The following is a 17,083-nucleotide window of genomic DNA, read 5'->3' as shown; positions in this document are numbered from 1 at the left end:
GGGTTATGGCCGTATCCTGATGGAGGGTGTTGAGTGGTATGCCAAAGGACGGGGCTGCACCCGATTGTGTCTTACCACCCATGATAAGCAGCACTTCTATGCCCATCTAGGGTTTGTGCTGTCCAAACCTGTCCAAAGTGTCGGGACGCTGGCCTCCTTCATGCCCATGGAGGTGCTGCACAAGTTCTGTAAAAGTGCAGAGGAGGAGGAAGAAGGGAGGAAGAGTGATGGTAATTTTAACAATCCTGCATCAACTGTACCTTCCATTTTACCACCACCTCTTCCTCCTCCTCCTCCACCACCTCCTCCACTCTCCAGTCCTCCTGCTCCTCCACCTCTACCATCTTGTCCCCTGTCATCCTTGGCTCAAGTTACACAGACTCTGGAGCAAACGCCGTACACTGACAACAGAGGGCTGCCCATCTTCTGGATGCACAAGGACATCTGAGACTCATACTGCTCTTCTTCAGTCTGTAATAATTCAGGGATACACAAATAGTGTTTACAGGACAAGAAGGATCTCATAAACCTGAACTGTTTGAACTGTATTGACTCAAAATACTGTGGCAATCTGAAAGTGCCTTAATACCAATGTTTCCTTTGTTTTAACTGCTGAAAAAAATAATAATTTAAAGGATGTATCTTATCACATCTCTCTAAAACAAATGTCACTGGTGAGATTATGAGCTACTTTTAATGGATTACATCAAAATAAAAACTTTCTATAAACTTTTCAAGTGTTACGCTTGTCATTTCATTGGATCAGTATTTGAGGTTGGGTAGTTGATGCAGATTGTTTACACAGACTTATGTTAAAATAAGTAATATGTTTTAATGTTTTGAAAAAAAGTATTCTATGCTCTGCATTTATTTGACCAAATAACAGTAAAACAAGAAATATTGTGAAATATTACAAATAAAATAAGTTTTCTACTTTTAATATGTTTTAAAATGTAATTTATTCCTGTGACGCAAAGCTGAATTTTCAGCAGCCATGACTCCAGTGTTTAGTGTTACACGATCCATCAGAAATCATTCTAATATGCTGATTTGGTGCTCAAGAAACATTTTTATTATTATCAATGTTGAAAACAAGAGTGCCTAATTTTTTAATTAAAGAAACAACAAAAAGAAACACCAATTTTAACCCCAAGCTTTTGGACAGTATTGTATGTAAATATAGAAAAGTATAGTGCACGTATAGTATGACCTGTAACTGGTCAACATTTATTTTTTTATCATTTCAAGATTAGTAATTTAGAGTAGTTGGTTGGTGACTGCAATAAATTATTATTATTATTATTTTAATGTAAACTGCTAATTTTTTTAAAAAAAAAAAATTATAGCCTGAATGCACGCTTTGGATAAAAGCGACTGCTAAATGCAAAAATGTAAATAACACTAATTTGTGTGTGTATTTCATAGGCATGTTTCTGAGATTATCTATTCACCATCCCATCCTCACTTTAGCCCTGTCAATCATTTTGACTACCAGCAACTCTGTTCAGAATATGGTTGAGGGGGAGGAGTCAGTCATCGAGAGGCGTGGCTTTTCAGTGATCTGGAATATACCTACAGCTTGGTGTCAGCATCGATACGGGGTCTCCCTGCCACTGCGCCAGTTCAACATCATACATAACTCAAAGCAGAGATTTCAGGGTCAGAATATGAGCATATTTTATCAGCGGCATCTGGGCCTTTACCCCTACATCAACCATCAGGGCTCAAAGATCAATGGTGGCCTGCCTCAACTAGGAATCCTGAATGCTCACCTCTCACTGGCCAAGGTGCAGATCAGTGAGGTATTGAGAAAGACATTCAGCGGATTAGCCGTGCTAGATTGGGAAGAATGGCAGCCTGTATGGGTGTGGAACTTTGGGAACAGAATCGTATATCGGAAATTTTCAAAAAAGCTGGTTAGCTGGAAACATCCAGATATGTCAGAAGAGGAAGTGAAATCTGAGGCGAAAGCAGAGTTTGAATTAACAGCAAGAGCATTTATGGAAGAGACCCTACGCCTAGCTGTTCGCCTCCGCCCAGAGGGATTATGGGGGTTTTATGGATTTCCCAGTTGCTATAACAATCATGGCCAAGGACAGAGTGGATACACGGGGCAGTGCCACAATGGAACAGAGACACTGAATGATAAACTGGCATTTTTGTGGCAACACTCCACTGCTTTGTATCCCAGCATTTATTTGTGGCGTAAGATGGCAGGACACACACACGCTCAACTCATGGTGAGACACCGTGTACTTGAGGCTCTCCGAGTGGCATCCCAGCATTCATCTGGCACTGAAGCACTTCCTGTTTTTCCCTACACCAGATTGGCATTCACACACACATTGGAATTTCTTAATCGGGTACCTACACAAGAACCCTTTAACAGTTTCCACACTGCGTTTTGTGTTTGTTCTGAGCTCCAGTTTTATCATAATAGAATAGATATCGAAAGAGGAGGGGTTTACTTATGAGCTTGCGGCCAAATTGTGATTGTTTAATATTTATTAAAACATCACTGCTAAATGTAATCTTTAGTCAATTTCAAAATGTATTAAACTGTACATGTTGTGATAGCTCAATTCAACTAGCATTTAAAAGCATTTTATTTAAAATATTTAAGTATTCTTATTCACACAAGATATTTTTAAATTTTAATATAGTAAAATTTTAATTCTGGTCAAAAGCCATACCAATAAAATAATTATCAGTTATCAGCAATGGCCATAATATACAGTAATATAAGTATATCATTTTTCAAAATGTTAATTTTCATTGTTATATTTATTCATACAAAATATTTTTGAATTTTAATATTGGACCATTTTAATTCTGGTCAGAAGCCATAACAATGAAATAATTATCAGTTATCAGCAATGGCTAGAATATAATATAATTCAGGCTGATCTGACTTTATAAACTACATTCTTCTGTGAAGCTGTGTAATATGTGTGTATCTTTTCAGACGGATTTGGAGCACACACTAGGTGAGAGTGCTGCTTTAGGTGCCACTGGAGTTGTGTTATGGGGCGAGCTGAGTTTTGCCAAGTCTAAGGTCAGTAGGCCCTTATATATACAACTGTGTGTGTGTGTGTGTGTGTGTGTGTGTAAGGGTTTATAGTCTGTATTTACCTTTGTGCAAGAATCTAATGCTCCCTATAAGTCCAAATGCTTACTATTTGATATTAGACTTAGCACATATCTTGTTACCTAATGCTGCAGCTGTTATATATTTCCGTCTTTCTCCAGCGGCAGTGCGATCTCTTGCGTGATTACATCAGCTCAGTATTGGGAGAATATGTCGCCTCCCTGCAGGCCGGTGTCAGGAACTGCAGTAAAAGAATGTGTAATGCCCAGGGACGGTGCGCTCGACGGGTCCCTCACTCAGGTTACATGATCCCTCTACATGGTACCCATGAAGCTTTTCCTCTCAGTGACATGAGGTCAAAGTTTAGGTGTATCTGCTTTGAAGGATGGAGTGGAGAACACTGTGAGCAAAGAATTTCCTAAGAATGTATTTGCTGTTCTGAATTTCCATATTATTATTTATAAACCACACACATAATAACAATGACTTGGATTCATCCAACAACAACAAAAGCAAATACATGTTAATGTGAAACTCTGCTTGCAACCTATTTTATTTGTAATGTGACATTTATGAGTTAAACAGAATAAAAAGAAATGTAGAGTTTCAGTTGAGTTTATCCACAAAATGATTGAATGGTGAAAAGGAAGTGTTAAAAATCAAAACAGAGTAAGATGTAACAGTAACAGTGCCTAAAAAGCTATTTAGCTGTAACTCACCATTATCCAGTCTGTCTGGAATGACATGAAGAAACCGATACAGACTAAATCCAGAAGAACTGTGGCAATGTCCAAAATGCTTCAAGAAACCTACAGTACTGTGAAAAGTTTTTCACACTTGTGTAAAAATGCTCTAAAATGAAGATGCTGTCAAAAAATAATGTCATAAATAGATTTACTTTATCAATTAACTACTATTAACTAAATTAAATTAACATTTAGTGTGACCACACTATGCATTAAAAAAAGCTTTTTTGTGCACTTTCAGGTAGCTTTGCAAGTAGGTTTATTGAAGCATTGTGGAGACGTTGCCAGTTCTTCTGGATTTAGTCTGTGTCAGTTTGTTCTGTTTCTTCATGTTATTCTAGACGGACTGAATGATGGTGAGACCAGATCTCCGTGTGTAGCACTGGCCGTTGTCAGACTCCTTGTGCAAACAAAAAACTATACAGCAAAAGATAGAAATAATGGACTTAAAACCATTTTTTAGCTGGTGTTTTAATCATTTTGGCCATCACTATACAAATATTTAGGTAGTGTAAGCATAGAAAGACATCTGCAGTGCTTCAAGGGATTGAACGGTTAGTAAAGAAGCCTTCTATGATGATTTGCTTGATTCTAATCTCTTGATTGGTGGAGATTTCCTTGCAGAATCATGGGTAATGTCATTTTCCAGCAGGAATTCTGCTGTTGAACACTAATAATAAAAAAGGGTTACAAAAATGTTTGTAACCAAGTTTAAATAATGTGGTCTATTGACTTTAGCAAAAGCATAGATTAATAACCTCATATCTCATAGTAAGTCTGACATTAAAAGGTTTTTATGTTATCATTCTCCCGTTGACAAGCAGAGTCAAAGGTAAGTCATTTCAAGAGGCTAGTTGTATTTTTGATGAAAGATTACGAAGACATTTTTGTTATTTGTAATAATGTGCACAGATAAACCTTTCACAATAAAACCAGGACTCCACAAAATGTGAGAACATTTTCATTTATATTTATTATGGTTTTAAAAAAAAATCTTATTAAATAGAATATTATGGTCTATATAATTATTTACAGTCGTTCTACAATCACTTACAATTGCTCACAATAGTGAAAGTTCTAGCTCATTCAAAACACCCTTGATCAAGCATGTTTTACATTACAATTTAATGTTTGTTAGAGTGATAATGAATTAAAATATAATTACAAGTATGATTATTCATTTTGTGTGTGTGTTATTTTGTGTTATTAGTTGCTGTAGTGAAACTAATATAGCCAGTTGCCGACTAGTGTGTAAGCATTTAAGTGTACAAAAGAATACTGGTGAAAAGTCCATTAATTAATACATTATTGTCCAGTTACACTGCACAAAAATCAGCAGACCAAGTGAACGTTTTTAAGCAATATAACGGATTCCACTAAAGTACTAGAAGCCTTTAAGACAGAATCACACGTTGATGTGAAGTAATCAGTGCTCTTCTTGTCACAGTGCAGTAATGTTTCTCCTGTGGATCTGTGTCGAATGATTTGTTGTTATGGTCGCTGCACTGTGAGGTTGATGTGCAACTTGTGCAGCTCTTGTAGGAGTTCTGAGATTTCTTCAGCTGTTTCCTGTTTCTGTTTCACCATCTCCAAAAGTGTGTGGAGAGCACTGCTCTGCTGGACTGGAGGGTTAGCAACAGAAAACACATTATTTGATGAAACAACAATTCAACAGGCAACAAAAACTGCATTCAAAGTAAGACAGAGAAATACATAGAAATATATTCCAGCTCCAAAAAGGGCAATTTAGACAACTTTTGCAACAGCATGCAAAGTTTCTCGGCACAACAGTCTTGCATGGACCTAAACGGTTTTGCGACTTAAAACATACCTTTGCGGGAAAACGCAAAGGATTTGTTAAAGAAAACTACTGGGAACACAAGTATGAGAACACAAAAGCATTGAAATGTAATTTCCTCTCATCTGATTTTTTTCTATCACCATATCCCCTTAAGGGGCTCTGTATAGTGTAAATTACAAGATTATGCTACAAAAGCAATCAATGGACCTTGACTTGTATTGAAGCCAAAACATTTCTTTTAGTCCAGCCTTCAAACATTAACTTCATAATTTCAGCTTTAACAAACAGATTTACTCACCTAAAAAACTGAAGATAAGAATGAGAGTAAGGAGGAACGCAACAATGGCTGCACAGGCTAAAAAATAGTGCCGCCTAGTGGAAGTGCATTTGTCATTCAGTCTGCTCACACAGGGCCTTCTGACTGGTTGACCTGTTTGATAGACAACTCCTTGATCTTGCATCTGGAGGTTCCCATTGGAGGTCGGAGGAGGAGGACGGGGTGGCTGAACAGCTGATAGTGAGAGGAGGGTTTGAGTTTTATAGAAATTAGTAAGGATTTCAAAGTCATACATACACTGTCTGACATGATGAAATACCTTTGCTGTGCTGTTCAGAGTGTGTGCGGTGCAGGTCATTGATAGAGTCAACGGAATAGAGCTCAATCTCTGTCAGGTCTCGCTCGCTGACACGAACAAATGCTGGAGGAGGAGAAGGAGTGGACTTCATGATCACTCCCACCACTGACAGACAGAGAATGAAAACCTGATTCAAAGATTCAAAAATCAACATGTTATTTTGTGTACAATTCTGTCTTTTATAGAACACAAAATACATTTTGCACTGGTCTCACATTTCCATGCAATTACAATGAATGGAGACCAGAGATTTTAAGATTAAAAAAAAAGAACACCATGAAAGTGCTCCATACAACTTCTGCACAATATTGCAAATATTTAAAAGTCATATGATTACTTTAATGTGCAATTTCAGTCACTGTAATTCCATGGGATGGAGCAGGGAAACAGTCTTCAAATTTTCACCTTTTGCATTCCCATGAAGAAAGAAAAGTTCTATGGTAGATGACATGAGGGTAAATAAATGAAGGCAGTATTATAAGTTTGAGTGAACTATTTCTCCAAACAAAAGCAAAAGATATATACAGTTTGGTAGCTAAATGCTGAATTAAGTATGCTAAATTAAGGGAAAAGCAATTACATTGTACAGTTAAAACAGATTTACTGATGTTAAATATGCTTTTATATAAATAAGTTTGAGGCTGTAATGAACAGCTGTATTAATCTCAAACATTTTTCCAACTTTGATGCATGACTCAAACCAGTTTAAGTCTGTAAAGTCAGCAGTGATGTTAAATTTTCCATGTCTGATATTGAATAAACATGGACATTTGTTTGTTTGGTAGCCTGCTGTTCACAATAACACACACACACTATATCCAGCATATATATAATATATGTGTATGTATATATATATATGTGTGTGTGTGTGTGTGTGTGTGTGTGTGTGTGTGTTTATATCAGATTTAGAGAGTAAAACGGAATAGAATAGAACCCATGAGTCTCCGATTAATTTTGGCTGAGTAGATTGAACAAAGATCAGTAGCAAATGATCTCATGTTTGATGTCTCTCTATGGTCCACATATGCGCACTAACTCAAAACTGCACAATATTTCTTAGTGGTAAACTGATGTCTGTGTGCGTGTAGACTTACCCTCTGACTGTGTGTTCATCAAACGCTAATGAACGTCTGTGGGTCGTTGTGTTGTTGACAAACACTAAAGAAAAGCCAGAGAAACCGCCGTGAATTGAACGGTCTGAAATGATCTGTGTCCGTCTCGTCCGCCTGGCACCTCTACCCCTAAATACAGCTCAAAATCCCCAGACCCAAAATAGCTGCTGCCTCATGGACGAGAAGAACGGTTATTTATAGGTTTGGGACCAAACAATCATGTTGACTTTGTGTATTTTCTAATACAAAACTCTAATATTGCAAGAAAATGTCTTAATATGCAGCTTAATAGTAAGAATGTGTTCTTATATATACATTATGTCATAAACTGTATTAGGGTAATATCAAAACTACAACATAAAAAATGTTTGTACGTTTTCTTGAAGACTAAGCGAAATTGAGCTAGCTAGCGTTGGGAACCGAGATCAGATCATGTGTTACATCGATTCTCGAACCAATGACTCGTATGAATCGGTTCCTTTTGGCGGCTCAAAACTGCACACGATCGGCGTAGTTCTTCTTCTACTTCTTCTTTTGGTTTTATGGCGGGTTGCGAACCAACTTCAAAGGTGTATACCGCCACCTACTGTGATGGAGTGTGAAAAGAATGAACTAATTTCTATATCCTATAATATAACCCACACTTCTTGATGAATTTTATGACTACATTTATCTGTTTCCTTGAATTTGAACTATCATTTAATATATTAGTTATATTGAATTCCCGGCAACCTACTGCTTGAAGATCTTCCTTAAGAATCCTCCTTTCTTCTTCATATGCTTTACATTCCTTAAAAACATGTTCTACCGTCTCATCTACCAAACAAACCTCACATAAACCTGTGTTGTGCTTCCCTATAATGTGTAAAGTGTAATTTAAATTAGAATGCCCTGTTCGTAAATGTGTAAAAATAATTTGTTCTCTTCTACTTAAATTGAGACTTATTTTGCTTTTCTTTACCGTTTTTTGAATCCTATAAAAATACCGCCCCTTATGACATGTATCCCAATCTGTCTGCCATTTTTTATTGCACGCTTCTAAAATTAACTGTTTACCTTCTGATCTACTGAGTGATATGTTTATATTTGGTTCTTCCATTTTTAATGATTCTTTTGCTACTTTGTCTGCTTCCTCATTCCCTTGAATTCCCACATGTGCTGGTACCCACATAAATCGAATTATAATTCTCATTTGTTTTAAACTGTACAACCTGATCATGATTTCTATTAAAATGTCAGTTCTATTTGTTTCGAAGGATTGTAGACTGTTAAGAACAGCCATTGAATCAGTACATATTATTACTTTATCAGGTCTAACTTCATAGACCCACTCAAGTGCCATTAAAATCGCTATCATCTCACCCGTATATATTGATGTACCATTTGTTATTCTTCCAGCCTTTTTCACCTCAAACTCTGTAACATAGAAGGCAGCCCCTGTCCTGCCATTATCTACATTCTTTGATCCGTCTGTGTATATTTGAAGAAATGAATAATGTGTGTTTTTGATATATTCACTCACATATGTAATTAAACTAACAGCTTCACTCATTTCCCTTCTATTCTCGTGTAATTGTGTATCTATTTCAGGTTGTGCTATTAGCCAAGGTGGAATTGGGGACATTATCACTACTGGAGCAAACGATATCAATTCTAAACCACCTTCATTAACCCACCCCTTTATTTTCCAAGCAAATCCTTTACCGGTTACATTTAAAATTTCCCAGCAGTCATTCAGGACTTCCCTTACAGGATGATTATCCCTTTGTCCCTGAAGATTTATCCAGTATGCCATAGCTAATTTCTGTCTTCTTATATATAATGGCATTTGTGATGTTTCTACTTGCAATACTGCAATTGGCGTGGTTTTAACTGCTCCTATAATAAGTCTTAATGCCTTAGTTTGCATGACATCTAGTTTCTTTAGCAACGTTGATGATGCTGACTCATAAACAATGCATCCATAATCTAGTGTTGATCGCATAAGACCAACATAAATGCCCTTTAATGACTGTTTGTTAGCCCCCCAGTCTTGTCCTGCTACTGCCCTCATTAGGTTTAAAACTTTAGCACATTTCTTTAATATATAATCTATTTGATCCTTCCAGGTCAATTTATCATCAAACCACAAGAAGCCCCATATAATTTTAACCTTTTCTCCCCTTTAATTTTCTTCCTAGTAAATATCTGATAACATGTTTTAGATATTGAAAATTTGAATCCCCATTCGACTGACCACTTTTCAACTATTTCTATGGCTTCCTGAATTTTATCTGTATTAAAAGATATATTCCTTCCTCTTTTCCACATGATTCCATCATCTGCATATAATCCAGTGCTAATTCCTGGTGCCACATTTCCAAAAATATCATTTATCATAATATTAAATAATATAGGACTAATTACACTTCCCTGAGGTGTTCCATTTTCCACACTTTTGATCTGAGATACTTCACCACCGACTTGAACTTGAATTGTTCTGTCAAATAAAAAACTTAAAACCCAATTAAACATTCTTCCTTCTATTCCAATTCTCTTCATTTTAATAAGTAACCCCTCTTTCCATAACATGTCATATGCCTTTTCCATATCAAAGTAAACTGCCCCTAATCCCTCTTTAACTGCTATAGCTTTTTTTATATCCGTTTCCAGCTTTACCAAAGCATCTAATGTTGATCGACCTTTCCTAAAACCATATTGATTAGGTGCCAATACTCCCTTACTCTCAAGTATATAATTTTATCTATTTACAATCATTTTTTCCATTAATTTACATTGATTTGATGTAAGTGCAATTGGCCTGTAATTCCCTGCTATCGATGCATCTTTACCTGGTTTAGCTATAGGAATTATTATTGCATGTTTCCATGACTTCGGCACTCTTCCTTCTACCCATATCTTATTATATAAATCCAATAATACTTTAAGTATTTTATCATTTGCATATTATTCATAATATAATAAATTCCATCTTGTCCAGGTGCTGATTGTTTTATTTTGTGTACTACTCTTTTAAGTTCCCATATTTTACAATCAGTATCCAATGCTCCTTCGCCATCAGGTCGTTTATTATAAATGTCCTGATGTTGATTTAAAATTTCCTGTCTTTTTATTCTGTAACTTTCATCAAGATTTTCTTTACTATGCGCTTTCTGAAAGGTTTTGACTAATAATTCTGCCTTATCCTTTTCTGTAACAGCTGTCCTTCCTTCTCCTGAAAGTACTGGCATATTTCTGGTTTTATATATTCCAATCATTCTCTTTGACATATTCCATACCTCTCCTAATTCAGTTTCCTTCCCTATAGAACTACAATAATCTCTCCAGTATTTCTTTTTTACCTGTTTAATTGTTTTCCTTGCCTTTGCTCTTTCCCTTCGGCGTAGTTCTCGAACTAATGACTCTTATGACAAATCAATCCGAATAATGAACAACGTGTTACTATGTTCATGAAGATTAAATAAGTGCAGTTACACTTGCTATATTAAATGACTAGTTAAAGATTCATATTAAGAGTTTTGTTGTTTTCAGTTTTTTATATATGAAAGAATAAAAAATAGGCCTATAGCTTTGTTTGTTTGTTTGTTTGTTTGTTTTTTTACTAGGCCTTGTGCTATTTAACAACGAGGACCAAGCAGGCATAGAAAACCTGGAGGATTGTAATAAATGGTTTATGTTTCAAGTCATCTCCAGATGATAGGCTAAACAAAGTATCTTAATAATACTGTACTAACTGACATAGCATTTATTACAATAGCCTATAGAAAATATAAAATAATATACAAATTATTGGTAATTGTCCAGCAGTGTATTTGATTTCTCGGCCAATTAAAAGTAAGGGATAAAAAATTAATATAAAACCCTGACAATTAGACAATAAAAATAAATAATAAATAAATAAATTCAAACAAGAATGTCCTAATAGATGTGACATTTCTGTTCCCATTTCTGAAATGATGGCTCTGGGGCCATTAAAAGGAAAGAGGTCTCCTCTTAAGGAAAGATACATTAAAAGGTCTCCTCTTAACACACCTTTGTAAGAAATGTGTTTCTTATTTGCTCTTTTCTGTTGAAATAAGAAATCATATTATTTGTAAACTGACTACTGAGCTCAGTAAATAACAAAATTTGGATTTTTATAGCTTTTTTTTATTATGTTGCATTGCCATTACATTTTTACCTAAACATTTATTTATCAAAAGAACTAAAATAATTGTTATATTCCTCGCCAAACACAATCCTCTTTTTTTTCTGTCTTTTTTTTTTTTTTTTTTTTGCTGCGGGTCTCAAATGTCTTATGCCATCGTTTACCGGAAGATTAATTCCGATAAAAGTGTCTGTGGGGAGCTGCTCGACAGCACGTGTACGTCAGGAATTCCAACTACATTTCCCAGGATTCTCTGAATTCACTGGCTTGTTTTGCTGTGAAAGCAGTGTGAGAGTCGACAGTGACTGCGCTGGGCTTTTGAACAATTCGTGTGTAACTGAACAAAACAACATGCTTTCTCGGGCTTTTGGAAACGGACTCTGTAACCGACTTTCAAGGGTAACGCGAAATGTCGGTCTGGTGGCAACGGCGCGGCAGGATAGGCAAGCTTCCACAGAGGTATGCACGGAACTGGGATCATTAAAAACATCATAAGCTATGCAAACGTTAAACAACTTAAAATAAACCTATGTCTTTGTAAAACCTTTACAGAAGTCTTATTTCCTGCAAAGTTCGAGAAGGGAAAGTTTGCACTTGGTGCGCTTCAGTATAATGCCCTGACTCCTGAGGTGATGTTGAATGTAGTGCGTTTTAGGGGTCTGTTTTGGCTCAGGGTGTCGTTCATGCACGAGGAACACGCGCATCTGCTGTGCTCTCCGCTCGAGCTGCTGCACTAATGAAGAGCACGAGAGCGTCCATCCGTGCAGAGTCCTCGTGGCTTGGACTGTGTGAATCACTGAAACACACAAGCTGCGGTCCGACTCATAGGGTCCCTATGCAGAGTTCACTGCTCACAAAATATAGTCTTTGTCCCAACACACTGTTTGTAAGAGTTCACTTAACATAATAAAATGTGTTCATTCTGAAAACCCTGTACGTCATCAAACGTAGACAGCACTCGAGTCGCAAATTATGTTATGTTGTATGTCTATGAGCATTTTAAACTTAAACGAAATTGTATATTTTAGGTTAGGCAATTGCTCTGATTTTTTATTATTAATAATTTATTATTATTATTATTTACAAATCTTTTTTTCATTGTTAGTTCATTTTCAATGGTCCTGTGGTGTGACGAATTAAAACGTATTGATATATTCTATGCAATCTCTCAATTAATATGATCTTATAAAAACTGTATGCGTAATAATGCCAGTAACAGTGATGAAATAATTAGACTGAATCACTGGTAGTCACAAGGCATTGAATTCTCTTGAATTATCCAGTTTGAGTGTGTGATGTATTACCTAATGTAATAAAGATAAAGCCTCAAGCACACATGTACTCTCTGTGGATCAGATAGTGTTTTAGTGTCTCATTCAGACTGCTTAGCTAACTTTGGACTGGTTTCGTAAATTGTAAATAGCTAATGTGGCCTAATGTGAGATAAAAAAAAATGGGCAGACTCGTTGGTAGGCTCCAGCTCTTGAGGTCAAAGGTCACAGTATCTTAAGCTGATGTAATAACACACTACAAATTATACTATACTGTGTTACTGTAATAATTCTTGTTATTATTTACTGTTTTATATAAATATTAACTTTATCCAACAGGTTTATTTGCATTGATTTTTCTCTGTGTCTAGGTGGCTCTCAAGAAGACCCCGCTGTATGACTTCCACAGGGCTCAGGGTGGTAAGATGGTGGAGTTTGCAGGATGGAGTATGCCTGTGCAATACAAAGACAGTCACATTAACTCACACATGCACACACGCCAGCACTGCTCCATCTTCGACGTCAGTCACATGCTGCAGGTCAGTGTGTAGACATTTCATGTACTGTACGTAGACCAATTCATATGGTTTGTTTTGATCTAAAACATGTTTACAAAATTAAGTAAAATATCAGCTTAAAATGCCACATTAGACCAGTAGTATTGGCTGTCCATTATTTTGAGACTATAGTTTGAAGTTTGTCTAATGAATATTTGCTGTTTTCTCCACATAGACTAAAGTCTATGGTAGAGACAGAGTGAAGTTCATAGAGTCTCTGATTGTTGGAGACATTGCTGAACTAAAAGACAACCAGGTAACGCTAACACACACACACACACACACACATAATGGTCAACTTTAGTAGAAAAAAAAAGCACAAGCAATATTTAGTCTCTCTTTTTTTTTTTTTTCTCTAGGGCGCTCTCTCTCTCTTCACAAACACTAAAGGAGGAATCATGGATGATCTGATAGTGACCAAGACAGATCAGGGTTACCTGTATGTTGTCTCCAATGCTGGCTGTGCGGACAAAGACTCTGCTCATATGCAGGCAAGTACAGTTAATGATCAGTAAACATATTCATTTACTTGATTCTGATTGGTTGATCAGGGCATTCAAATATTCTTGTATTATGACTGGAAAATATTAACCCCCCTTACACACCACAAGAGGGCGTCAAAGTTCCTTAACATTTGTCATTTCAATTTTTTTAATGCAGTCAGTCTATTTATAATTTTTATTTGTGTATATTTATTTGCTTACACATGTGTTTTTTCAAATGTATGTTCGTTTTCTTGTAGGCCCGACTGCAGGAGTTTAAAGCAGCAGGTCATGATGTAGATTTGGAGTTCATGGAAGAAAGTCTTCTTGCTTTGCAGGGTAAGTCATCGGTCTGTGGTATACTTGCATTGTAATCCTGCCCACATTCCTGTTTTATATTTTTAGAATACATTGGTGTGTGTGTGTTATTTAAATGCATTATATACATTTTTGGGGCATTCGATTTTACATCGGTTATATGTTTATTCATATTGTTTGCAGGCCCATCAATGGCCCAGGTTCTGCAGAAAGGTGTGGGTGATGACCTCAGGAAGCTGACCTTTATGACCAGTGTTTTGACCCCAGTGTTTGGCATTCAGGGCTGCAGAGTCACACGCTGCGGATATACAGGGGAGGATGGAGTTGAGGTGGGTGTGATCTCCATCTGACTGTATGACAACTAGACTGAAATTATTTACTATTGTTCAAAAGTTTGAGGTTTTTAAATAAATTAATACTTTTATTTAACAAAGACGCACTCAACTGGTCAAAGGTGACAGTTAAGACATTTATAATGTTACAAAAGATTTGTTTAAGGTTTCTATTCATCAAAAAACATTTTCCACAGACATATTAAGCAGTTGAACTGTTTTCAACATTGATAATAAAAGTAATGTTTCTTGAGCTCCAAATCAGCATATTAGAATGATTTCTGGAGGATCATGTGACACTGAAGACTAGAGTAATGACTGCTGAAGATTCAGCTTTGCCACCACAGGAATAAATAGAAAAGTCATTTTAAATTGTAAAATTGTTAACAATATTTCTGTTTTTACTGTATTTTAATCAAATAAATGCAGCATTGGTGATTATAAGAGACTTTCTTTTAAAAAAAAAAAAAAAACTCCAGACTTTTCTGTTTTCATGACTATTAAAAATCATTAGAGGCACCCCCCCCTCTCTTTTAATTATTAATTTATTTGTTACAGTGTAAGAACTGTTAGATATGTCTGATTAATCTATCCATTAAAAATAGTTTTTAATAGCTAGTTTTAAACACTTTTATTTTTTGGCATGTCTGTAAAGTTTATGTTCTTGTATTTACTTTATTTATGATTTATTCAGATCTCAGTACCAAGTGGAGACATTGTCTCACTGACTGAAAAGTTGTTAGCTGATGGTGAGGTGAAACTCGCTGGTCTCGGTGCCAGAGACAGTCTCAGGCTGGAGGCGGGACTTTGTCTCTATGGCAATGACATTGATGAGACCACCACACCTGTGGAAGCAAGTCTTGTTTGGACTATAGGTGCGTCAAGACTTTTATTATCATATCCCATGCATGTTTATTGAATGCTAATGTATTTGTGTGTGTTAAGGTAAGCGTCGGCGACAGGCACAAGATTTTCCCGGTGCTGACATCATTGTTCCACAAATAAAGGCCAAGACTCTGAGAAAGCGAGTGGGACTGATCTCTGCAGGACCACCTGTCAGACAGCACACACCAATCCTGTCATCTGACTCCAGGGTTATAGGTAACAAATGTATTTGTGTTTAAAGGAGTAGTTTAAAATCATCATCAATTATTCACCGATATGTCATTCTGAACCTGTATGATTTTCTTTACTGCCCACATTATTTTAGGGGAGGTCACCAGTGGATGCCCCTCTCCCTGCCTCAAACAAAATGTTGCCATGGGCTACGTGGAAGCTGGCTTCAGCAAAGTGGGCACATCAATCCAGGTGGAAGTGAGGAAGAAAGCAGTGCCAGCAGTGGTCAGCAAGATGCCATTCGTGCCCACCAAGTACTACATGGGCCAGTAGACCTACTGATCATAAAACCTTCTGTGTTTACGAGAGGGTCTGTTGAAGACTGGTCTGGTAGTATTTAGCAGTGGAGGTCACTGCCACTGGATTGCCGCTGGAATGGAGACCAACATTAGAGATTACACAAAGCCTGAGACATACACCAGCATTGAGCAATTGAACAAATGCAAACTTTAAAACACAAACATAATTTACTTCCATTTAAATGACATTCCAGGACGTTCTTTAATCATTGCACAACATTTTGGCCCCTTCGCTAGAAATTCAAATCAATTGAAATGTCAGAATGTGGGAAAGGACCACTTGCTGTTTCTGTGTGTGTGTCTAACATAGAGCACTTAAGATGTTAGTTTGAGTGTGGGAAGTTGACGTCTGTTTTAAAGACTATTGACTAAGATTCCTTTAATAAGTTTACCACACATCTGGTTAATTTTATGCCAGTGTACTGTTTTAGTGTCACAGCTTTATGATGTACAATGATAAAATAATTAACAAAGCCAATCTGAATGAGATAAATTATATTAGAAAGGTGCCTAATTTCTCTGAGTAGGTTGTCATGCTGTAGTATTATTAATGTCATTAAGTTTAGAACACATCACTGTCTAGTCTTTCGGGTTTGAAAGAACATTTCTATTTTTGTTTTCTTTTGGAATGTGGTAGAATCATTTAATTTTCTAAATAATTTTATAAACTTTTTCTTGGTTGATTGTCCCACACCTCATCTGCCCCCTCCTCATCCTCCCTTTCTTTATATCTATCTATATATTTATGTCTGTCTGTCTATCTATCTATCTATCTATCTATCTATCTATCTATCTATCTATCTATCTATCTATCTATCTATCTATCTATGACAATGAGTAATAATAAGTATTATTATTAATATAAGTAAAAAAAGTATTGGTATTATGAATAATTAACTTGTTAAAGAATGAATGGGTTTTATAAATGGTTTTGAGAAACGGACAGCCACATGTACCACCGTCTCACTTAATGAGAATTACTAGCATCATAAAACTATAAGAGTCACGGTATGCTGACGGTTCTGTTTAGCGTCCTTATTGTTTTCATACAGGAAAGTTTATAAAGTTGTAACTTTTTTTGAAGAACGTTGTGAAAGGCTGATTATTTGGGAACTGTAGTTCTCGATTTTACGTCTCTCGCAGAGGCCCTGGGTTGGAGTAATACAGCGAACTACATTA

At 36.3% G+C, this 17,083-nt stretch overlaps 3 protein-coding genes across 3 annotated transcripts in view; all 3 read left to right on the top strand.

Annotated features, from left to right (window-relative positions):
• Window positions 1-732, top strand: part of LOC132114527 (N-alpha-acetyltransferase 80-like) — a 4,294-nt gene extending 3,562 nt beyond the window's left edge. Inside the window, exon 2 of the mRNA XM_059522684.1 lies at window positions 1-732. This exon is cut by the window's left edge and continues 294 nt beyond it. Coding sequence (XP_059378667.1) covers window positions 1-448 — 448 coding nt within the window. The 3' untranslated portion in view covers window positions 449-732.
• A 605-nt stretch (window positions 733-1,337) lies between these two features.
• On the top strand, window positions 1,338-3,697 carry LOC132114526 (hyaluronidase-3-like). Its single transcript, XM_059522683.1, has 3 exons — window positions 1,338-2,363; window positions 2,966-3,055; window positions 3,250-3,697. Exons 1-3 carry the CDS (start codon window positions 1,428-1,430, stop codon window positions 3,508-3,510), a joined length of 1,287 nt encoding a protein of 428 aa, XP_059378666.1. The 5' UTR covers window positions 1,338-1,427; the 3' UTR covers window positions 3,511-3,697.
• Window positions 3,698-11,682: 7,985 nt separating this feature from the next.
• LOC132114524 (aminomethyltransferase, mitochondrial-like) lies at window positions 11,683-16,410 on the top strand. Its single transcript, XM_059522682.1, has 9 exons — window positions 11,683-11,988; window positions 13,172-13,339; window positions 13,533-13,613; window positions 13,717-13,848; window positions 14,100-14,178; window positions 14,341-14,486; window positions 15,184-15,364; window positions 15,435-15,590; window positions 15,700-16,410. Exons 1-9 carry the CDS (start codon window positions 11,881-11,883, stop codon window positions 15,876-15,878), a joined length of 1,230 nt encoding a protein of 409 aa, XP_059378665.1. The 5' UTR covers window positions 11,683-11,880; the 3' UTR covers window positions 15,879-16,410.
• The last annotated feature ends 673 nt before the right edge of the window (window positions 16,411-17,083 follow it).

Source organism: Carassius carassius, chromosome 34, assembly GCF_963082965.1.
Source record: "Carassius carassius chromosome 34, fCarCar2.1, whole genome shotgun sequence".
In the NCBI taxonomy this organism is placed as follows: Eukaryota; Metazoa; Chordata; class Actinopteri; order Cypriniformes; family Cyprinidae; genus Carassius; species Carassius carassius.
This window is presented reverse-complemented; position numbering and strand designations above follow the sequence as displayed.

Coding starts and splice junctions, on each gene's coding strand:
- LOC132114526 (XM_059522683.1), top strand. CDS start 1,428: ATGTTTCTGAGATTATCTATTCACCATCCCATCCTCACTTTAGCCCTG. Junction 2,364..2,965: donor CATTGGAATTTCTTAATCGG/GTACCTACACAA, acceptor GTATCTTTTCAG/ACGGATTTGGAGCACACACT. Junction 3,056..3,249: donor TGAGTTTTGCCAAGTCTAAG/GTCAGTAGGCCC, acceptor GTCTTTCTCCAG/CGGCAGTGCGATCTCTTGCG.
- LOC132114524 (XM_059522682.1), top strand. CDS start 11,881: ATGCTTTCTCGGGCTTTTGGAAACGGACTCTGTAACCGACTTTCAAGG. Junction 14,179..14,340: donor AAGTCTTCTTGCTTTGCAGG/GTAAGTCATCGG, acceptor TATTGTTTGCAG/GCCCATCAATGGCCCAGGTT. Junction 15,591..15,699: donor ATCTGACTCCAGGGTTATAG/GTAACAAATGTA, acceptor ACATTATTTTAG/GGGAGGTCACCAGTGGATGC.